General features: G+C 45.7%; 2 protein-coding genes and 1 pseudogene across 3 annotated transcripts in view; 1 reads left to right on the top strand and 2 right to left on the bottom strand.

The window, feature by feature from the left end:
- The window catches only part of CASP7 (caspase 7), a 33,462-nt gene extending 18,240 nt beyond the window's left edge, over window positions 1-15,222 (bottom strand). The window contains exons 1-2 of one of the 2 annotated variants that reach the window (XM_090278633.1): window positions 15,065-15,222; window positions 8,990-9,102 (exon numbers count right to left, since the gene is read on the bottom strand). In XM_090278633.1, coding sequence (XP_090134759.1) covers window positions 8,990-9,102 — 113 coding nt within the window. In that variant the 5' untranslated portion in view covers window positions 15,065-15,222. Of the gene's footprint in view, window positions 1-8,989; window positions 9,103-14,278; window positions 14,339-15,064 lie in introns of those variants that run through there. The other variant, XM_090278632.1, reaches the window with a different exon arrangement.
- Window positions 15,223-19,664: 4,442 nt separating this feature from the next.
- Window positions 19,665-23,610, top strand: part of NRAP (nebulin related anchoring protein) — a 65,483-nt gene continuing 61,537 nt past the window's right edge. The window contains 3 exon segments of the mRNA XM_090278630.1: window positions 19,665-19,919; window positions 20,225-20,319; window positions 20,949-21,036. Of these exon segments, the coding sequence (XP_090134756.1) occupies window positions 19,848-19,919; window positions 20,225-20,319; window positions 20,949-21,036 (255 nt within the window). The 5' untranslated portion in view covers window positions 19,665-19,847.
- Window positions 20,665-20,770, bottom strand: LOC150010654 (U2 spliceosomal RNA; annotated as a pseudogene).

The raw sequence follows: 23,610 nt of genomic DNA, 5'->3' as shown, positions 1-23,610 counted from the left end.
CTGGGATGGGAGGGAGGAGGTGCCTGTCATCAGCAGCAGGGAGCACTCCAAGTAGCCGGGGACACTCCCACGAGCTGCACCCACACATCTGACACGCGGGATACAAAGTGCAGAGAAGACAACAGGAGAGGCTGCCGCACCTTCCAGATCTGCAGGAACTAACCGGCCTCTAATGCTGTCTCTAGGCCACCCCATGAGTTCCACTTTAGCAGGATAAGCAAGCCCAGTTAGAATCCTTAAGGCACAGAGGTTCCAGTGTAGGTGTCGACGGGACAGGTGTGATGACGGACACTGGTTTGACACAATGACAGTCCCACCCATTACATATGAAGTCTCTGGCACCACCCCCGTTTCTCAGGAGGCCTCGCTCAGCACATGGGTTCAGGGGGGCCATGTAAGGGGGCAAATGCTGGTGCAGTTCTGTCGCTGGGACGGGAGACTAGAAATGACATCACCCCTTTTCCTAGTAAGAGGAAAACCAAGTGGCATTTATTAAACACCATCCAGGTGGGCAAAGGTTGGAACGCCAAGATGACACAGAGAAGAAAGATCATATGATCTGTGCCACCGCCTTGAAAAATGAAGTTCCTAGGTGACTTCGACCCCCCGCCCCCTGCCCTGCCGTGACTCTCCTCTTCGTCTGTCCTTCAGTTTCTACCTCCCAGGCACTTCTGGAGTCTGGCTGCCCCGTCCGCCTGCCCAGTCCCGCTCCCATCTGGAGCACCCACTCTCCCTTGGGACCTGGGCAGCCTCCTCACTTGCATCCCCTCCGACAAGGCCCCTCTTCAGTGCGGTCTCTACGGTGCAGCTCACATGTTTCCGTGCGTGCGTGTGTGTGTGTGTGTGTGTGTAACCGATCGTGTCATTAAAACCGCGTAGCGACCTTAGGATTGATTCCAAATCCTTAATGTGACCTGCAGACAAGCCCTTCTAAAACCTGGCCCCTGCCCGTATTCCCCATCTCCCCGATTCCTCCACACCCCACATTCCTGCCTGCTGGAATGGCCCTGGATCTCATGTGTCCCCTCCTCTCCACAACCTCCCCCCTTCCCATCTGGTCTCAGGTCTCAGCACACACATCATGCATGTCTCCAGGGGGCCTTCTCTGATCACCAAGACCAAGCTGAGTGCTCTCTTTAATTTTACTTCTCGGTGCCCTGCTCGGCCCCGTCCGAGAGCCAGCTCACGTCAGTGACCTGCTCCATGTCTGCCTTCTCTACGAGACCATGAGTGTCTGAGGCAGGGGGCCCTGAGGATCTTGTTCACGGCTGCAGCCCCAGCACCTAACACAGAGCTTGGTGCATAAAGGCGCCAGGGGAGAGTGGTGATTGAGATTTTGAGAGGCAGGCGTATGCAGGTTCAAATCCTGGCTACACCACTAACCAACTATGGGACTTGGTACAAGGGACTTACCCTCACTCTGTCACTCCTTAAATATTTAACGAATGAAAGACCAAAAATGGCCTCTCAAGTGGCTAATATTAAAGCCAGTAACACTTTCCTAGACGAAAGGAACTTTCACCTTCTGAAGTAGAACATAGAAGGAAAAATCTAAATTTTACGGGTATGTAACAAACCCTGATTGAACTTTATTCAAACCGCCTACCTGGTAGGTGGCCAGTGTAGCATCTAACACATGGGTCTGAGTTGGCCTAGTGAAGGTAGAGAAAATAAGCAACAAACATTTCACTAGCTGGGAGAGTAACACATTCAACGGCCATTTAGCACAGCTTAGTATTATTGTTTAATAATTCAATAATCATGACTTACTACTCATGCAACTAAAATAAGCAATGTATTGCACTGATAGCTCTGTGGAAGCAGAAGAAACGAGTGTTGCAGGTGCTTGGAGTTACACAACATCCTCACAGGAACTATTCTGATCTCACTGATACTGGAATATTTGGTGACACATGGTTCTAGCTGTGTTTGGTAGTTACTGCCTCTGCTGTTATGCTTTGTGTAAAATTCCCCCTTCTTTATTTTAAATAGTACGTAACTGTTCTCTATTCTAAAAGATATAAAATAAAATAAGCAACTCAGAAAAGGGGATTTAATTAGAATATTTTGCAAGGATGCTTACTGCTTACTTTGATGATATGAAGCTTGATGTCAACAGCAATTATGCTATGAAAAAGGTCTAGTGAACGAGAATATAGAAAATTATCCTGGCTTATTTACCTTTCCAAAGGACTTAAAAGGGGAAAACACCCATATCACAGAGCACATCCATTTTTGCAAAATGATGGGTTTTTAAGGCAGAGGCCTTCAAACAGGGCGCTAGAAGACTTTCCAAGGGGTCATACAGTTTTGAGGGAATGAATTACCAGAACCTCAACATCCATTTTTATTTTTTCCTAAAACTGGTCTGGGTTAAGACACCACCTCCCATTTCCCAGTCTCTCCATCTCCCACTACACAAAAGAAGGGCAGACTTCTCACCCACCCTGAACCTTAGATGATGGAAAACCTCCATGTCCTCTAACAACGGGACAATTCAAATATCAGAGTCCGCGAGTCTCCTGCAATCAGGCACTGTGGTGGGACTTCCTCCTTACGCAGGGACCGGTAAGGGCACAGGATGGCATTAGAAATGGGGCTACACTGGGCTGTTCCAAATTCAAATATATATTTAAAAATATGTAGATAGTAGAATAGAATGGGAGTGATATGACTCTTGCATAGTACCTTTGCCTCTTTCAACCCCTGATCACACCCAAAGACAGTATCACTGTCGAGCTGAAGGCCTGTGAGAGCAAAGCAAACACCAAGCCAAGGAGGTAAACACAGGTTGGGCGTGGGGCCCTTCCTCCCTCTCTCCCTCCCCATCATCCATCCATCCAGGAATTAGAATGAATTCATCTATCCATCCATCCATCCATCCAAGTATTAGAATTCAGAAACAAGATGGTTGTCACAGGGATGCCCAATAACACATTTATTGAACAGAAGAAAAATGGTATCAGATCTTTAACTGACTGAAAGCAAGTCTGGTGTGGCTGTTTCGATACAGAAAACTGGCTTTGTTAACTAGATTACACAGCAGACATTTTCCATAAAAGAATAAGCTACATTTGCAGCACCAAGATCTTAACATAAATATATATGTGTATGCATACATACACACACACACACACACACACTACATGTATTTAAAAACATTAAAAAAAGATACTAACAAATGTTTGTTAATGCGATTGTAATTCGTATCTTTGTTGGAATATTGAGGTTAAACAAGTTGCCTGGAAGTGAAAGAGAAACAGGTTTAATTAACAGTGGTTTGAGAAATTTTGAAAAAGCCTCTTTGCTTTACGTCCCAGAAACTAAAAATATAAAAGTCTCTAAGGGCTGCATAACAATTCTTTGAAAGTCAGGTAATTTCCAATTCTTAATTTTCAAAACAATGAAGGAAGACCTAACTGAGTTGTCATTTTTGGGCACAGAAGTTGGAAGGAATTCAAAGAACTAGGTGCCACTATCATAACCAAACTCCTGCCATCCCGTGTATTTATTCACGGTTTCTTCTACCTCTAAAAATAAAAAATAGAAAAAAGAGGTGATACTAAACTCTGTCTTTCTAGCACTAAGTATTATTTGTCCATTTATTCATAAGGTAACTTTAAAAGCCAACCCGTTTTGTTATAAGTTTCAATTTCAATGCAATTTCTGTTGAATCGTTACTTTGGCGATTAAGAATTTAATAATGTGGAGGGAAAAAAGGGGTTCCACAGAAAGTAACCTGATGGTGACCTGACCATAAATTCCAAACTGAGCAGGCTATGGTGGGTAGTCACACCTGAGGCCTATAACTTCTTTATTGTATTTAATAATTTTTATTTTTCTATTACAGTTGATGCACAGTATTACATCACTTTTAGGTGTACAATATAGTAATTAGACATTTATATAACTTACAAAGAGATCACCCCGATGAGGCTAGAACGCACCTGGCACCACACAGTGTTATTACAATATTACTGACTATATTCCCTATGCTTGACTTTATATCCCTGTAGCTGTTCTTATAACTGGCAGTTTGAACACCTTAATCCCTTCCCCTTTATCATCCATTCCCCCAACACCCCTCCCATACGGCAACCATCAAAATGTTCTCTGTATGAATTTGTTTCGTTTGTTCCTTTATTTTGTTTGTTTGTTTTTTTTTTCAATTCCACATGTAAGTGAAATCACGTGGTATTTGTCTTTGTCTGTCTGACTTACTTCATTTAACATAATACCCTCTAGGTCCATCCATGTCATTGCAGATGGCAAGCCTTCATTCTTTCCTATGGCTGCGTAGTTCTCCATTGTACGTATGTACCACATCTTTGTCCATTTATGTATCAATGGACACTTAGGCTGCTTTCATATTTTTGGCTATTTGTAAATAAAGCTGCAATGAACAAAGAATGCTTGTCTTTTTGAATTAGTGTTTTGGATTTCTTTGGATAAATAGCCAGAACTGGAATTGCTGTGCCTTTCTTTTAAAGTCTGTTTTGTCTCATATACAAGGGGGGGGGGGGCGGGCGGCAAAGAAAATTGGAATTATCTTCTGGAGGATCGGCCCCTTGTAGTACAGGCTTCCCCCACTAGATGAGTGTTCTAGAAATCCATCTATATCAGTGTACCTGCTGGTGTTGTTGTGAGAGGCTATGTTCAGCTTCGGTGAATTTTTTTTTTTTTTTTTTTTGAAGACTCAACACATTTGCCCATTTCATGACTGGTGATTTACGAGCACACCTGTCCACACCACACTGAACATTCAGCAGTTTTTGACTAAAAACAGCATGACCCATGTACCTCACCCACCTTATTCACCCAAGAAAAAAACTAAAGGAGTTCATCACCATCAAACCAATATTACAAGAAATGTTATTTTCTTGTCTGGGAAGCTCTTTGCCTGTCCTTCAATTCTAAATGATAGCCTTATTGGGTAATCTTTGTTGCAGATCCTTGTTTTTCATCTCTTTAAATATTTTGTGCCAATCCCTTCTGGCCTGCAAAGTTTCTGTTGAGAAATCAGCTCACAGTCTTATGGAACCTCCCTAATAGGTAACTTGTCTTTCTCTTGCTGCTTTCAAGATTCTCTTTTTGTTTTTAACCTTTGCCATTTTAATTATGATGTGTCTTGGTGCGGACCTCTTTGAGTTCTTGCTTGAGACTCTGTGTTTCCTGGACTTGTATGGCTATTGCGTTAGCCATATTATGGAAGTTTTCCATCATTATTTCTTCAAATAGATTTGCAGTTCCTCGTTCTCTCTCTTCTCTTTCCGGTATCCCATGAGGCAAATGTTGGTACATTTCATGTTGTCGCAGAGGCCCCTTAAACTATCCCTTTAAAAAAAAAATTCTCTTTTTGCTGTTCTGATCAGGGGTTTTCTGCTGTCTTGTCTTCCAAATCACTGATTTGATCCTCTGCTTCATTGAATCTATTATTGATTCCCTCTAATGTATTCTTCATTTCTGACTGGTTCTTTTTTATGTTTTCTATCTCCATTTTTATGCTGCCTATCTCTTTGTTAAAGTTCTCAGTGAGTTCATAAATTCTTTCCCTAAATTCATTGAGCATCCTTATAACCAGTGTTTTGAGCTCTGCATCTGGTAGACTATTTATGTCCATTTTGTTTAGTTCTTTTTCTGGAATTTTGTTCTGTCCTTTCATCTGGGACATTTCTTTGTCTCCTTATTTTGGCTGCGTCCCTGTATTTCTTTCTATGCATTAGGGAGAGCTGCTACATCTCCCAATCTTGATAGAGTGACCTTACATAGTAGGTGTCCTGTGGGGCTCAGTGCTGCCGTCTCCTTGGTCACCTGAGCCAAGTGCTCTGAGGGTGTTCCTTGTGTGGGCTGTGTGTGCCCTCCTGTTGTAGTTAAGCCTTAATTGCTTTGGTAAGTCAATGGGTAGGACTGGCCCTCAGGCCCACTGGCTGTGAAGACTGGCTTTGACTGTAGCGGGAGAGCTGTTGGGTGGGGGCTGACCCCACGGTACAGGATTCACTTTAGCGTGGCTCTGGAGCCTGCTGAGTTTACCCTTTGGGTGCGTTGTTTGTGGAGCTAATTGGGTGGTGTTCTGGTGTGGTATAAAGCCAGCCACCGGATCTGTTGGTTTTGGGGCCTCTTGGGAGGTGCCCTTGTGTGAGCCAAGGTAAACTGATGCCTGTGCCCAGCCTGGAGCCACCTGGCAGGAGACACAATGTTATCTGTGGTTGGTAGCCATCTGTGCTGGGTTTACAGGTACCCAAAAGGGGTTCTGCTGCCAACTGAGGCCAGCTGCCCTTACTGCCAAGGTTCGGTCACTTGGCAAGAGGTACAGGGCATGCTGAAGCCAGACACTGCTTGTTTGGGGTTTGTGGACTTTTCAGAGATTTTACGAAAGTCCTCAGCATGGACTCAGGCCAGCTGCTTGTAAAGAAAAGCTGCTGAAAGAGGTTCCAGCCTGCAAGTGAATTGGGTGTTGTGGGGTCTCAGAGTGGGGTGAGAGCAGTGTTAGCCTGGTAACAGAGACTCAGACAGTAAGGCTGGGTGGGGGAGGGCTCAACAAAGGACCAGTGCTGCCTGCTATCCCCGAGGCAGCTGCTCCACCGGCCCTCACCCCGAAGCCAGACAATTCAGTTCTCTCTGTACGTCCCTGGTGCTCTCTGAGCTGCTGCCCCTACCCTGGAGCTCAGAGTGAGTGAGTCTGTACTCGGCCCTTTAAGAAGGCACCTGGTATGCCAGCAGCCCTCTGTTTCACCCAAACGGTGTCCCCACTGATTTTCACAGCCAGATACTGTGAGGACTCCTCTTGCAGCACTGGTGTTCTGGGCTGGGGAGCCCCGTATGGGGCTGGGAGCCCTTTGCCCCACAGGGGAGACATTCCAGCCAAGATAGCCCTCCTGATTCTTAACTGCCACACGTGGGTGTGGGACCAGCCTGTTCCACATCTCCATCCCGACTATCAGTCCCAACGTGGCTTCTTCTTTATATCCTTAGTTATAGGACTTCTATTCAGCTAGATTTCAGGTGGCTCTGAATGATGGTTGTTCTATAGTTTAGCTGCAATTCTGATGTTGCTGTGGAAGGTTCTGAGTACCACGTTTATCTATGGCACCACCTTGACCAGAAGTATCCAGGCCTGTAACTTCTTCAGTGGTTTTAAGTCAGCCCTTCCCTTGTTCTTGTGCATCTGGGTTAACACATCTTTGAAATGCCAGAAGTGATACCCATTGAAGGGGGTATTAACCCTCAAGAGAACGCATAATCTGGTTAGCGAGCCTGTAATCCAGTCCTTCCTCGCTTTCTCCACCTTCATGCGTTTCCTTCCTTAATTTCAAATGTGTAAAAAAGTTGCAAAACTGTTATTTTCTGGAGCATCGGAGATCTTGCTCCTTGGCGTATGTCATCAGTTTGTCTCAAATAAACTTATAAAAAGTCTCTATTGTCATCATTTCCTATGTTGACAATAATATTGATTGATCAACATTCATTGGTTTAGATCAACTGTGAATTAATAGCTGAAAAAGTAACTTAATCTAGGAGAAATTAATAGTATGGCTTTAGAGCCCACTGGATACATTTAAAGGAATGCTTTTTAAATGTCAGTATTTACAATATACCATTCATTTTCATAATTTCTGGGAACGACATCAAGACTTGACTAAAACTTATGAAATGATTGTTACACGATTTCTGTTTCTCTTTCACTTAGAGGCAACTTGCTTCAACTTGCTTAAACCCAATTACTCAAAAGAGTCGGGAAACTGAAATATTATTACATTCTTTGCAACTGTTTTGTCCTGTCATTGATGCATCACCTTAAAAATGTACAAGGGGCAGGTGTATAGTTTTACATTATTTGGGGGGGTCTGTGAGCAAAAACATTTGAAGGCTACCGCTCTAAAGGGCTTGCAATGGGAAATGGTCTAGCCTGGCTCAACTGACCTAAAATTTCAGGACTTGGAACTGTATTTCCTGGTCATTTCACTCCCTATTCCTCACCCTCAATGGCAGCCAATGCCAATGGAACTCGGGTCCAGAATGTTGGGGTCTTCCCACCTTTCTGAGTTCTGTCTGGCAGGGTTAAGCCGAGGCTCTCTCTGGGGTGTTGCAGGGGCCAGGCCACTGCTCGTCACCAGGTGTTCCCCTCCTGAGCACTGCTTGGGAGTACTCTCTAACCTTAACCTTAACCCCCCTGGCTGTCCCTCCCGGGTGGAGCTCGGCTTAGGACTTAGCGAGAAGTCTGACGCTTCTGATCCACAGACCGCTCCTGCCTCTTGTCAGGGGGCCCCACTCACATGTCTCTCTGTGACCCTCTACTTCTAGATGGAAAGCACAGCAGAGCCGTTAAGTGAGAGGAGCTGGCACCAACTGGGTCCTAATCTCAGCCCACCCGTTTATTAACTGTCATCAGAAAGGTGAGATATTAAACGTCTTAGCACCTCAGTTTCCCTACCTATTAAATAATCTTAACAACAGAACCATCTCTTGGGGTTATAAGGACTATATGTGATACTGAGCTGGCATACAAGAGTTTAATAAGCAAAGGGAATGTTATTATTTGTTATTAAATGTAAGATTTAGAATTTAAAGTGACAATAAAAAAAAAAAGTGGGACTTAGCAGACAGGATGCACCCCCCCCCCCTTCAATGGACTGCCTCAGAAAGTACAAGGTGGGGAGGGAGCCCAGGCTCCACTCAAAGGGCTGTGGCCGCAGCTCACCTCTGGTGAGGACAGCCCCTCACTCCTGGGCAGCTGCCACCCAGATACACAACTGCTGAGCAGGGGACCACCATGGCTTGGTTTCCCCCACAACTGGGCTTGTCCCAGAAACACAGGAGTATACATGGGGGACCCCAGTGTTGTCACACAGAGCCAGCAGGGTCCTGTGTAAACCTCCCATGCACAGCATAAACCCCTTTCCCTGAATATCCCCTCCCCACGGGTGGCTGAGGCGTGGCAGGGCAAAGTGGCCCAGGGCCCCTGATCAACTCAGCCCAGAAGGAAACCCACCTGAGGAATGAGGCAAATGAGGCCCGGTCTGGCTTAGCATCCACCACATCGTCGCTCCCTGAATCCCCAGCTCCTTGCTTCCCCACGGGGCCTTGTTCTTGATCATCTGCCATCTGGGAGGAGAAAAACAAAACAGAAAATTGGTACCCAGTATAGTACCTTTAAGTAACACTCATTAGGTGACACAGTTTTTCCTTCAGCCTAGAGATGAGCAGTCTTGAGCTCTGAGACTCCAGGGCTGGGCTCCTGCCCCAACAATTCATTCAAATGTTTGAATGCCAACTCCATTTCAGGCATCATTCCAGAGAGGGTATACAGTGGGGAAGAAAATCAAGTCCCCGCAAAATCCAGCACCTATAATTCTGTTAAATGTTCCTGGTGTTCGAGAAGCTGTGTATGGTCCATCAAGGTTTGTAACACCAAGAAACTCCCCTCAATTCCTGCCAGGTAATAAGGTGTTCATCCTTTGCCTTAACTGCTCAAACCCAGTTCAAGGAAGGAGCAGCCTGCAGTATAAAGAAAGCTCTTTCTGTTTCATGTGATTTTTCATGGTTTTACCAAAACAGATGTCCTCCAATCTATCTGATGCTCAATCACCTCAAGAGATCCCTATGATCTACAAGTTCAAATCTAAGCCCATTTCCTTGGATTTGAAGACCCTTCAAACTATGGCCCGCCACTTGTTTTTGTAAATAAAAGTTTTATTGGAATACAGCCACACCCGTTCACTTATGAATTGTTTGTGGCTGCTTTTCCCACCACAATCAGAGTTGAATAATTGTGACAACAGATAATATGGCCTGTAAAGCCTAAAATATTATTAGCTGGCCCTTTACAAAATAGGTATGCTGACCCCTGATCTAGGAAAACTATCAGCCAATAGGATCCTCTACTCACCTACTACTCCCTCTACTCTAAGAAATAAAAATAATATAATAGAAACTCACATTTGTTATTGTTTTACAAAATTCTATTTTCAATACTCCCAATACTATTAAATCATCCACATGGCCAATCACACTGTTAGATCAGCCCTTTGATAATCGCCTTTTGACTGATGAGGAAGCTGAGGTGGAAAAAGGTTAATAACGTGTCCCAGGCCACGTAACTCATAAAGAGTAGGACTCAGATCTGAAGCCACCAACAAGTGCTCCAGGGGCCACCCCTCACATCACATGATTAGCTCCCAGCTCCCTAGTGTCCTTGGGCACATCATGCTCATTCCAGGCTCTGCCTGGGCTCATGGTTCATTCCCTATTTCTAGGACTCAACACCCACATATTTGCTGAGCATGCTGTCTTTGCTCAGGTGGCTAATTCTCAGTCTTCAGAATTCGATGTAAATAGCACCTCTGAGGAGAGGTCCTCCTTGATCACCCTTATCCCATCAATGCCCCCCCCCCCACAATTCCCACTCCCTTTACAGCCCTTGTATTTGTTTTGTTCATTTGCACTCTGCTTATTGCTTGGCTCAAACATGACAATAAGTTCACCTGGCACAGGCGCCTGGCACACTAAATTTAGAGGTGCTTACTAAATAAATATTAATTGAATGAAATGTTGGGAGGAGAATTCGCTAAAAATGATGCAGCTGGTCAGAAGCAGAGCCTGTCCTAGAGTCTTGATTTCCCCCTAAATCAAGTCTCATCTCCTTCCCCATGAAGGGATCAGCTCTCAAGAACGAAGGACAACGCTCCAGACTCTTAATTTCCACTGGTTTCCATTTCTGTGTCACTGTGCAGAGCACACCCAGGTTGACAGGTACAGGTCTGCGTTCCTACTGGGCTCCCTCGGGGATGTTTGCACTTGATCGGAAAACAAGAAGGCATTGATTTGACAGTAATGACTTGCCGAAGGTGGGGAGGAGAAGGAATCCAGCTTAGGTGGGAGGTGTCCAAGATGGCAAAGCAGCCACCGAGGAGCCTTGAACTCAGAGTGGCATTATCATGTCACCTTCCAGCTCACCTTAGGGCTGAGTTGGGCAGTGAGGAGAGATCTAAGAGGGAGGGAGAGTTCCACATGAGATCTGTACAATGACCGCTAGGAGGCAGGTGGCCATCCTGTTTCTCAATACATCACAAGCTCTTTCACCATCACCACCAATGTGCTTCCAATTTGGAGGCAGAGTTTTCAGATTAAGACTCAGAACGTTTCACAAAAACAGAGATGACCCTGTCCCCAGAGATAAGGGTAAACCCAGGCATGCAGAAATGCTTAATAGTTTTTATTTCATCTCCTTTACGTAGACTTAATTACCTTTCACTGTGGATTGGTATTTAGCAAAGCACTGAAATATCTTCAAAATTAGCAAGTTTGAGTTATACAAGATCTACCAGAAAAAGACACTAACTTCAACACGTGGTGTGTAAACCTTGAGCCTTTCGGTATTGCTAATCTTAGAGGCTGAATCTAGGCGCTATGATAATAAAATGATGTGATCATTATATATACATATATATCAAGATCCTCAGCAAAGTAGCCCTTTAATATTGTTGGGACTGCTGAGAAGAGTCATACAGTAAATGTTTACCAGATGCCTAATGCACCAGGCTGTGTGCTAGGATGTGGGACTATACCTTGTAGCAAACTGACCTGGTCCTGCCTCATTGGGGAAGAGGCACTGTTCCCCATAAAAGCATGCCACAGGTGTCAGACTGCTGTTGTAGTGTGTGTGAGTAACAGGGGACCTGACTGAGTCTCAGGGGGATAGGGGAAGGTTCTCAGGGGAGGAAATGTCTGACCTGAGATCTGAGACGGGGAAGTAGGGGGGTGGGGTGGGGTGAGGCAGGCAGAGGGAACTGCACCCTTATGGAATACCTCACACGCTCCATCCAAGGAGAGACACAGCTCGTATTCCTTCCTGGTCACTTGGAAGGAGCTTGGGGCTTAGTTACAGAGAGGTGAAGTTCAGGCTGATTTCTACTGCTCAGTGGTGGGAGGCTTTCCACAGCTTTCCCTCCAAACACTAGGCCAGAAAGGTCTGTGTGAAACCTACAGCATCTTTCAGGGTTAATGCTGAACACCGTCTAGAGGGGCAGCAAACGTCCCTTCTAACAACCTGCCAGAGTGTATGTCTAAAGCAAGTCAGCGTGGTGGGACTTACTCTTTTAAGTATGTATGGCTAAACATTCAGTGACTTTCCTATGCCCATGAAGCTGGGCTTGATTTCTGAGTGAAAGCAAGTTCACGCGGAATAAGGATAGTGACCGAGTGGGATGCCGGTCTAGTCACATCATTTCAGTCAAGCCAAGACGTGGTGTTGACTCCTTATTCCCATGTAGCCATGGCCCATCAGGAAAATCCAGGCCTACCTCAGATCTCGGGTCTCTGGAGAGGGCACACCTGGCGTCAATTTCCTGTTTGTGTCCCCTTCTTGAGGCCCAGGCTCAAAGAGCAGTCAGTCATTCGTGGGATACTGCATACACAGTTGTTAAATACATCTACCTTCTCTTAAATTCATATTTAATACACATAATGCATTAATAGTACCAGGCACTCTAGGTTAGTTATTAATATGATTATTAGTATTGCTATTATCCACTACGACTCTATTTGCAGATTAAGAGCTTATCTTAATCATCCTTTTCTTTTTTCTGTTCTAGTCACCGAAAAGTGCCCAGGTACACAGGAAGAACTCAATAAATATTTCCTTATAAATGTTACAACAGAAATGTACTTAAAATTTTTAAATTACTCAGTGTCCCAAATACACTGTTGATATAGAACACACAACAGAACCAAATGGACCCTGGAAGGGCCAGAGAGAGCCCAGTCGTGGTGAACGGCAGGTCGGGAGTTAAACTGGCTCCTCCATCTATTAGCCATAAGAACTTGAACAAAGTATTCGACCTCTCTAGGCCTCAGTTTCCTCATCAGTAAAATGAGGCTGAATGGAACAATGCATGTAGATTGTAGCCCATTCTAAATGCTCAATAAACATCCCCTATTATCACCACTGTCTGCAGTACTCAAGACTAAGAAAACATTAAACCGTCAACCTTCACTGATATTTTAAAATCGCATTCATATTTTAAGCAGCTTTATGGAGATTGAAAACTAAAATCCTTTAGTCATCATTTCTATACATGCCTCACAGGTGACCCGGCACACATCTGGTAGGAAATCCCTTCCCTGCTACTGTCTGAACTTTTTTTTAATGGGGGAAGAGAATGCAGCTGCTTCCTCCCAAAAGAGATGTAACACAACTTGCACCCCACTCTTGGCCCAATGAAGACAGTCTTCCTAAAAGGCTCCAAGAGAAGCAGCCCTGAGGACCTCCGCCTCTCTCCTCCAGCACCCGGAGCATGAGGGGGCTCTGCTGGGTACTCAAGTACTGCAAGGGCCCCTGACGCTCACAGCATTGCTAGGAGACTGGAGCCTTGACCCTGCGCAGCCCAAGAAACTTCGGTTTCTTCAGAGACGTTGTCACCCGCCCAAAGCCACACAGCTAAGGAAAGACAGAAGTGGCCCCAGGCAGCACCTGTCTATCGAGGATGAAGGTCAGGCTGTATGCAGATCCTTAAGGATGAAGGTCAGGCTGTATGCAGATCCTTAAGGAGGAAATAGTCGGTAAGTAAACGAAAGTTAGCGCCGAGATGTCAGCCAGCCCAGAAGTTCAAAGGAAAAGGCCTGGGAGTGACACACACAATCACCTACCAGTAACTTTACTGCCCCATAAATGGTAAATTCTAATACAATGGTGAAAGGTTATAAGGCAACGGGGCAGCCTGAGGGTCCTGACTTTTTTCACTTTCTCAAGGGATCTTCAAGGGCCCAGCACAAGGGTGCCCCAGCAAGAGTAACAGTAGCTCACGGGAAGCATACTAAGCCCTGACAGAGGCACTGCTGTGCACCATGATCGGCTTCTTCATCCTCGCTGCAACCGTTAGCCCGGGCCAAGGCCCTACAGCTGGCCAGCCGGGACGCGAGGGCTGCAACCTACGGGTGTTTGACACGGGAGCCTCGCTGTCGGCCCTGCGAGATAACAAACGGCTCCGTCCCTTCTGAATCCGCCTTTCCTTGTCCTATAGTACCGGGTGACGCAAGCCCGCGGGCTGGGAAGGAAGGAAGGTCCAGCGCGCCAAGGCGAGAGATGCTGGGGGTGCGGAGAGCTCGCCCCGCAAGGTCTCAGCGCAGGCGGTCGGGCTCCCCAGCTGCAGGGGACCAGCTCCCGGCAGCCTGTGCTCGCGGCGGAAGGAAGAACGCGCGGCACCGACGGCAGCGCGGAGGCGGGGGGAGGCGCGCCGCCGCCGGGCGGGAAGGACGAAAGCGGAGCGGGGGCCAGAGTTACCGTTTCTCGATGTGCAGAGCTCGCGGCCGCCACTGTCCCTCCGCAGCTAGCGTGTGAGGCCACTATCACCAAAGCGAAAGTAAAAGCCGCAGCGTTGGAGTGGGAGGAGTCTCCCGGGACGGGACGCGCGGGGCCTGGCAGGGCTGCGTGCACCTCCCCCGGCTCCGGATAGTGCGCTCCCCTAAGTTGGGGGTGCGTACCGTCGCGGAAGAATGCACCCCGAAGTTGACTGCGAGCAGCTGTCGCGCGCACCGTCTCGGGGCCGGGGGACGGGGACGCCCAATGCAAAACGGGTGGCGCGTCCCGCAAAGTTGGCGGCGTGCACAGCCAGGAGAGAACACGCCCGTGCAAAGTTGGCAGCCCGCTAAGTGGCTGGGGCCACCGCGCGCATCATCCCCGGAGAGCTCCCTCCGCAGAGATGCCGCGCGTACCGGCGAGTGTGCGGGGTCGAGCCCTGCTTCAGCCCCGAGAAGGGCGAGTTCTGCGTACTTGGCAGAGCTCCAAGAGGGAGCGCTCTTTCCAACCCTGTTGCACGCAGCGTCCAGAGCCCCGCAAACCGTATTGCGCGCCGGGCAAGAGTCCGGTAGCTTGAAGATGGGAAGGTTCTTTCAGAACCCCCCGCCCTCGCTGCGCCCCCTTTCCGCTGCTGCACCCCCCCCCCGCCCCTTCCCCATCTACATCTCGACTTGGGCCTCCGCACCCGTTCAAGGACCCAGTTCCCACAGAAGCTCTTCCCAGACGGACTCTTGATCCCAGGGACTCGGCACCCACATCTGCATAAATTACCTTCTTCCAAGGCGGAGCCCCTCAGGCTACTGCGAGATGCGCTGTGGTCTTCCAGACCCCAAGAACTTGCTTCCACTCCGGGGAGTGGCTATCTTTGCACTTGGGCGGTAGGACTCTAATTCGGCTTTCTGGGAGCAAGCTTCCACCTCAAATCACAGCTAGCTTGTCCGGAAGTAGCGCTAGAATCGTCCATGAAATATTTATTGAGCGCCCCCAGGTGTCAGCCACTGGGTTTGTAGCCGTGAGTTAGTCTAAGACTGTACTTTCACAGATTCCATTTCACTCCTACCCCCAAACCCCACAACACACCAACACACACACACTCACACACACATCCTTCTTCCTCCTTTGGCCTTCAGTGCCTTTCTTTCCAGGACTCCTGGGGAAGGAGCTAATTAACTCAAGTCACACTGAGGTGTAAATGTTTAGAAAGTATTTTATTCATACCAGAGATATGTGCTGCAAAGAACTGTCAACACCTTGAGTGTCACGGTGTCACATCAAGCAAGAACTTCACCTTGTCTTATTCTTGGCTTGCTTTCCTCTGGGCTGAAACTTGAATGTTGTCTCTAAAATCTTGCCAGGTAAGGACACTTTCTTGGTTTAAGAAAGACTGGTCCCAGGCAAGTGTAAAGGAATGATTATAATTTATTAACTTATGGGAAAATCCTGAATTCCTGAACATTTTTAGCAGGCAGTTACACCGTTCCCAATACAGCTGTTCCATAGACTGACTATTTGTATCTACCCAATTCATACTTGAAACCTAATGGGCAATGTGCTGATGTTAGGAGGTGGAGCCCCTAGGACATGCTTATATTATGAGCATGGAGCCCTGGCAAGTGGCATTAGTGCCCTTATAGAAGAGGCTAGACAGAGCTTCCTAGCTCATTCCAGCTTGTGAGGACAGAGGGAAGTTGTCCTCTGCAGCTGGGAAGAGGGCCCTTGCTGGAACTTGACCCCTGATCTTGGACTTCTAGCCTCCAGGACTGTTGTTTATAAGCTACCCAGTCTGCGGGATTTTGTTATAGCTGCTGAAGCAGACTAAAACAGGCGGTAGGACTCTTTTAGTACCCACGTTTCTGAACTCTTGGGGGTGAACTAAGATAAATTGCTTTTTAAAGAATTCAATGATGAATCCTTTGAGAAATGAAAAATCCTAACAGTAAAACAAATAAGTGGCTCTCTAACTGATGTGTAATTTATACACAACTTTTTTGCAGGTTATGCCTGAAATAGAGTAAAACAGTGCTAGATCTGGAAGGGGCCTCAGCAGATATTCTCTCTGCTCATTTTATAGAGAACATCTGAGGCTCAGAGAAGTGGCCCACATCACAAGCTTGCTAGTGGTAGAACCAGGATCACATGGTCTGGAAAAAGAATGAATTTTTTAGGCTTTATCATAAATTAAATCATGCAAAATGTGTCCAACACTTGAATTGATTGCTGCCTCAGACAGAAAGATGATTTGAAGGATAACTTTCTTTTTTTAGTTCTTTATTGTGGGCTGGTGTGGGGAACCACAAAGATGACATTATAAGGCTGGATTATCAACAAATAAAATGTAGTATTAACAGATAAAATTGTGGGGATATGGAAGGGAAGAAACCATTTTGAACTTTTTCCTGTCTAATAATTATACTGACACTTACGGTCTAAATGACATTCTCTTCTAACTGCATTTCCTCTGTCTCTCCAGCCTTGGCCCATGTTGTTCTATGCTTCCTTTCCATTGACACATGATTCGAGTTTGAGTCTTCCTCCTCACCCTGGAAAAAAACCCAAATTCAACATTTGGATGGTTGCCCAAGGGCTGGCCTCATGGGTGCCCCTGGACAGGTCTCTCTGGACCTTGCCTCCAGCCTGGGCAGTGGCAACTAGCTGTGCATGGGCTCTGGCCATGTCCGTGTGGGCACAACCAACATTGTCTCCGGCCTTCTGCTGCCCTTGCTTTTACCCTGTTGCTACTGAGGCATGAGATGCGTTGGTACTCTGTGAACACATACAGGGATGGCGTGGACGTGGAGGGGAGTGAACACTCAATGGGGCAAGATGTTCACCAATGGGAGACAGAGGCCAGAATAGAAATCCTTCCTTCCTCTAGCAGATGTTCCTGAGTCATAGTTGTTCAGATTGCCTCTCGGAAGATGGAGATCCAGTGATCCAATGCACTTCACGTCACGTGGTGGCTACTTTGAGAACGAACTCTCCTGTTGACTCTCCCCACTCCATTTCCTGCCCCTTGCTCCTGTTCCCTGGTGCACTTCTGAATGAAGTCCTTGCACATACGCCTTTGCCTCAGGTTCTGTTTCTGGGGAACCCAGGCTAAGACAGATGCTGTCTGAACGAGTCCTGATGGCCAGAGGAGTTCCTTGGCTAAGGCTCCCATGGCCTGCTGTCATCACTGCGATGGGGGAGGGACTCATCCGGATATGAGAGGGAGGGATGGAACTAGGGGAGACCGTGTCTGTCAAGCAGGTGAGGGCTGTGTGTATCTTACCCTAGCAATGAATGTTCACGTTAGTTGCTTAAACTGTCCCATTTCCAGCTCATTGGGGTTGTTTCTCCTCACAAAGTCTGGTATCTAATAGGTGCCTTTTAAAAACATAAGTGATGTCATAGTCAAATTTAACATCTTTCCTTTTGCCAGTTCTTGTCTTCACAAGGCTGACCAAGGGTGTGTAGCAGCTATGGAGTGCCATCGACCACAACCTCAGGCAGAGAGGTACCTTCTTCTTTAGATGAACTCTGATGGTGGTTCCTCATTTCCTCTCCCTCATCCCCCCAGATCGGGGCAGAATTCTTTCTAAGTGCTTGTTGGGGCTTCCAGCCCACTTCCCAGGTAAGGCTTGAGAAATTCAGCACAGAGGACAACATTCAGGGAACCTTCAGGTCTTCTCTTCTTTGTCTTTGCTGTTCCCTTCACCCAGGATGCCCTGTGTGTATCATGTTTCAGCGTGGGAGTCTTCCTGAGCCTGGGGTCCCTAATGACAGTCCCCCTCCCTCCAGATGCTGAGATAGAGCGCTGAGCCCCAGTAGCTACTGTGGGGAGCTTCTGGCTACACCCTGTCCTTAGCGCATGTGAATGCTACTCCTCTTCACTTGCTTTGCAGCCTCCTACTCACCTCTGGCTCTCCCAACGCGAAAATACTACTGACTTCTCTCCTCCTGGAGAACCCCCAACATCATAATCTTCTCAGAGTATTCGGGCCAACAGTCACTCATTGGTAGACTGCTATCGAAATACTGCCCAGGGCCCTATTTTATTGTGTTGCCCTCAGTGTTTTACAAAACAGGGAGTTTCATGTATAAACACAAATATCTGGCTTCTCTAGAAAAATTGGAATGTTGGCCATGCTGCGTACTCATGACAAGGTGGCTGGGGTGTGTGCCCTCCCATTTGAGAAGGTTGCTACCATAACCTATGACTTCAGCTTTGGCCCCTGTAGACATGTTGGTGAGAATATTAAATTTATTTCATTGATACCATGAATACTTATTGAGTACCTTTTCTATGTCAGCCTTTGTCCTAGGCACTGGGAACAAGCAATGACAACAAGGACAAAGGACAGATAATGTAAAAAAGTAGAGGCACAGTATCTTTTAAAAAGCATTTTAAAATTTATTTTTAGAAAGATGGAAAGCGGGGGACAAAGAGAAGGAAACATTGATATGCAAGAGACACTATCAGTTGCCTCTTGCACACCCCCACCTGGGAACCTGGCCTGAAACCCTGGCATGTGCCCTGACAGGAAATCAAACCAGCGACATTTCGGTTCCCATGCCAGCGCTCAATCCACTGAGTCACACCAGCCATGGTGAGGCATGGTATTTAAGATGTAAAGTGGTGGTAACTGCTATGAAGAATGTAAAACAGGGTGAGGGTTATAGCAGGTTGTGAGCCGAGGGATAGGAACAGGTAAGGCACCATCTTTTGTAAACTGTACCTAGAAGGTCCCTTTGAAGGTAACATTTAGGTAGCCACTAAAGGCAGTGAAGGGCGTCACAAAGCCAGGAAGAGGAGGTTAAGTTTTCAAGCTGCCCCACGTCAGGCCTGGGAGGCGAGGAAATAAACAGGCCTTTTTAGAACACTACCATTCAGAGGCCACAACCTCGAGGGTTCTCGTTTGCTCTTAAATTTGTATTCTAGCAGAAGCTACACAGAAATTAATATCTTAATCAGTTTTCAGTTGTCAATATTTTTAATACTTAATGCTGAGATTCAAACATGGTATTTTACCCTTCCCAGGGAGTGAATCAGTCCTGCTTCATTCCCCATATGTCTGGGAGCTGGCCTTTCTGCTTTAGTCATCTAGCTCCCAGAGCAAGCCTTTCTAATTTGATCACCGGATGAGGGTGTGCTGTTTTCTTCGGGGTTCTTTTCTTGGGTTATGATCACAGCTGGTGTGAAACTACTCCGTGCTGCCTGATCATACACCAGGATTTGGTCATCCACATAAACATGATGCTATCGTGAGTTCACTTTTCTATTTAGAGAAGCATGTCAGCTAGAAATACCTCCACCTCATTTCCCAAGCGCATGCGTGTTGAGTGGAGTTGCCAAAATAGCCCCTTGAGTAAGTGGCAGCTTTAAAAACTGCCCAGCTGCCGCCTTCAGACCAGAAGGTCAGCAAAGGAAAGTGGAGGTTGGATTCCGAACGATCGAGGTGCCCCCAGACTTTAATAGTGGTCAGGATTTTGGAGACTGGGAAAACTAGACTGGGGCTTCTCCTTGGATTCCTTGCCTGTGGCCTGCCTTTGTCCTCCCCCCTCGGAAGTCAGGATGAACGTGCAGGCTTGCTCTAGGTGTGGGTATGGAGTGTATCCTGCTGAGAAGATCGGCTGTCTAGATCAGGTCAGTAGACATTGCTGGGCCTTTGGGAATACCAACAAACGTGGAAAATTTATCACCTCACACATGGACAAGTGGGTTATTTTGAACCCCCAACAAAAGGTGTATTTCTCCCCCCTTTTCGGTTCTACCCATTTCTAGCTATGTCTTCTATATTGTCCCAGAAAAAGTCACTCATTTATTTAACAAATTGTAGTTGCGTGTTTTTAAATCACCGTTTTCTGCCTTAAACTAATTTTTCACCCTGAAATACATACGAATCCTGAGTCTGAAAAAAAATTGGTAAATCTTCTCTATATGATTTCTAGATATGGCATAAAGCGTGTTTTCACTGTGAAGTTTGCAAGATGATGCTGACGGTTAATAACTTTGTGAGTCACCAGAAAAAGCCATACTGTCATGCGTAAGTATTTGCTGGCCCTCCCCCGCCCCCGCTCACTTGAATTTTGTTTTGTTTTTTAACATGTAGCCAATCAGAGATTCAAATCCCACACGCTAGGGGTAAATCCAAGAAATGTCTTCTCGAAAGTTTTTACGTACCCAGGGCAGAATTTTATGCAATGAATAAAAAGTTGAAAGTTTCAAATTTCTTCTTATAAGTAAAAGATCCAATCTATCTACAATAACTACATGTCAAATTATTAAATACCGTGCAGAGCAGTATAATTGCCATGGTTATATGCATATAAAGCATTAACATTTTTTATATCAAATAATTTCAGAATCTTTTTCTATTCAGAAGGTTTTTAAGTGATCCTTTCCAGTTAAATTTAGTCTTTAAGTTATATATATTGAATTTAAACTGATAAGAACAGATACTACACTTGATCTTAGCCAAAAGGCCAAGAAATGATATATATATATTGAATTTAATTGATATTTTTAAGATGTATTTATTGTCTGGAAACTCATTAACTTAATTGTTAAGTTTTATATATTTTGATTTAAAAAATGACTGTACCTTTAAGATAAGTCACCAATCATCTTGGATAAAGTACATTTGTAATTTTGGTTTACATCTATGTTTTGTAGCCATAATCCCAAGAACAACACCTTCACAAGTGTCTATGAGACCCCATTAAATCTAAATATGAGGAAGTCTCCAGGAGACATCCATGGGGTAAGTTACTTAATTTTGAATTTCAAGATAGCCTTTAAAGAAAGTTTCTTAGCACCCACCGGCACCTATTAAGTTTTTTTAAGTGTGTGTCTATATGTGAATCTTCTCATTTTCTCCACATACACACATGCAAAATGCATGTCAGTAATAGATATTGTTATTGGTCCTACCACAGTACAGGGGCCAATACCCAGGATAATCTAGCTTGGCTACCTGAGGTCCTTGTACCCAGAGTAATCTCTCTGGGTCTGCCAGCTCTGGACACACTGATGACAGTTTCGACAAGAGGTCCTGTATACACTAGGTGCCTAACACATAAAACCAAGTTTATATAGTTAGAAAATATTACAAGAGCCTTTCCTGCATAATTATTATGTTAGGGAAATTAAATACCTCTATTTTGACACTTGTAAACCTCTCCGAATTTGGTAGTGCTTAAGATTATTTACAGCCTCTCTTTCCCCTTGGGGTGGTGGTGGGTCAAAGATATTTTGATTTGGAACTGGTATTTGGGCAGACGAGGAGGCCACGTTGATAAACCAACCTCTTGAAAAACCAACAGGGGAGTTTTGTCAAATAACTAGCTATTGATTGAATGCTGCATTTATTAGAACGATAAATCATTTAACTCCTCTCCCCCATGCCCCATGAGAAGTGGCTTCCTAAAATTAGAAGATTACACATGGGATGGAAGGCTTGCTAGGAGTCTGCCTTCCTAACGTTACCTCATTTCATACCGACTCCCCTGCGTGCTCAGGCCATGCTCCTTCCCAAGAAAATGTGTATTAGATCAGGCTTACCCTTACTGTGGTGCTCTCTCCGTATATACCGCAAAGATTGCTTATTTTGCTAAGTACTTGGCACTAATTGTGGTTTGTTATTGTTTAACAGGTTTATGTAACACTTACTGTACACTTCTTGCTAAATTTATTTAATGCACATTGTAGTCCAGTAAAGGAAATGCTGTTGATATCCCATCGTACTGAGGAGGAGACGGAGGCTCAGGCCGTTGCTCGTATAGCATGGATTTGTAAGGATTCACCAGCCTTAGGAATTCACAAGCAGTCTTAGATTACTACCAAGGCTGATCCTTTTAGGATCGTTTTCATGTCTTGATGTCTAACACTGAATTTAGCTCATGCTTAAACCAAGTGCCAAGCACTCTGCTAGGCTCTTTATCTATGTTTATCATTTATTCTTCGCAAGGCATCTCTGTTATGGTATTGCATTAGAGTTGGGGAGGCCCCGCTGGTCAAGCAGGTGCAAATCCAGATCAGCCTGACTCTAGAACCCGCGTCCCAACCTTCTCCATTGGCCTGCTCTCTTGTACCGAGAGGACGGCAAACTCTCCAGAAGGAGAAGGAGGTGTTTGTGTTTCTGTAGTTGTGTGGCCGGAGCTTGACAGATGAAACACAGGAGGTGTACTTATACACAGACTGCTGTTTGTGTGTATTATACTCTCCGAAAGAAGGTCTGTCATATCTGTGTTACTCCACCCTACTCTCAGCCTCAGCTTGTATGTCCCTACCTTGCAATCAGTCATGCAACAGGTCACACAATACACCTGTGTATGACAGGCCCAACCTAGAGTGAGATTGTTGCTAGTTCTGGTTCTAGCCAGTGACACAGACGGTGAGGTGAGCTTCCCAGGAGGCCTGTGTGTAGGTGTTTGTTTGCATCTATGTGAATATGTGCCTATGTGTATAGGTATGTGTGCGCGCACATGGGGAGCACATATAGGTGTGGATGCACGTGCACATACATGCACAGTACATGTGTACATGTGTGCACACATGCATGTTGTATATGGTAGGTGAGTCTCTGTGTGCATATGATGCATGTACATGCATACATAGTGCACGTGTGTGTACCAATTTGCTGAGATTCCTTTTCCACTGAGAAAAAATTCAAATGGACAGCTACATCCCTCCTAGGCCCCAGATCTTATGACCACCCTAGGGAGAGTGATAGATTACTTTCTTACCCCCTTACATCTCTGGGAGACTTTGCCACATGAATAAAATCCATGCTCATTGTGCAAACGCAAAATTTTACGAAAGGAAAGAAACAGATGCTTCAGTGATGGTGATGAAGGAGAAAACCAGGGGAAAGATTTTGAGCTGGCTTAAAGCAGATTGACATTTTTCTATTTTTTAAATGTCACTCTTTAAAAAAATAAATTAATATTTACTAAGACAAAATGTCCTGTTTGGTAGACGTGAATGAAATTTTCAGAAGAATAAAACATCTAGATTTTTCTATTCAGAGAATGAACATTAGCCCTTAAAGCTTCCTTAACCCACTAATAACATTTAGGGCTTTCCCCCCACTTCTTCCTGTTTCCTCAGAATAGTTACAAACCTCCTGTTGGGTTCATGCTGTGCAAGGGGACCAAAAACATGGCTTCCTCTGTATTTTGGTCATGTGGTTCTGATGCCTTAAGTCAATGACGCTCAAGGAGGGCAATTTTACCCTCCAGGGGACATTTGATGATGCCTTTTTTGATTATTACAACCAGGAGGGTGAAGGAGGTACAATACTATTGGCATCTGGTAGCCAGAGACCAGCTGTGCT

This window comes from Furipterus horrens, unplaced genomic scaffold (genome assembly GCF_987537825.1).
Source record: "Furipterus horrens unplaced genomic scaffold, mFurHor1.1.pri manual_scaffold_5, whole genome shotgun sequence".
Classification (NCBI taxonomy): Eukaryota; Metazoa; Chordata; class Mammalia; order Chiroptera; family Furipteridae; genus Furipterus; species Furipterus horrens.
Note: the sequence above shows the minus strand (reverse complement) of the source record. Positions and strands in the feature narration are given on the sequence as shown.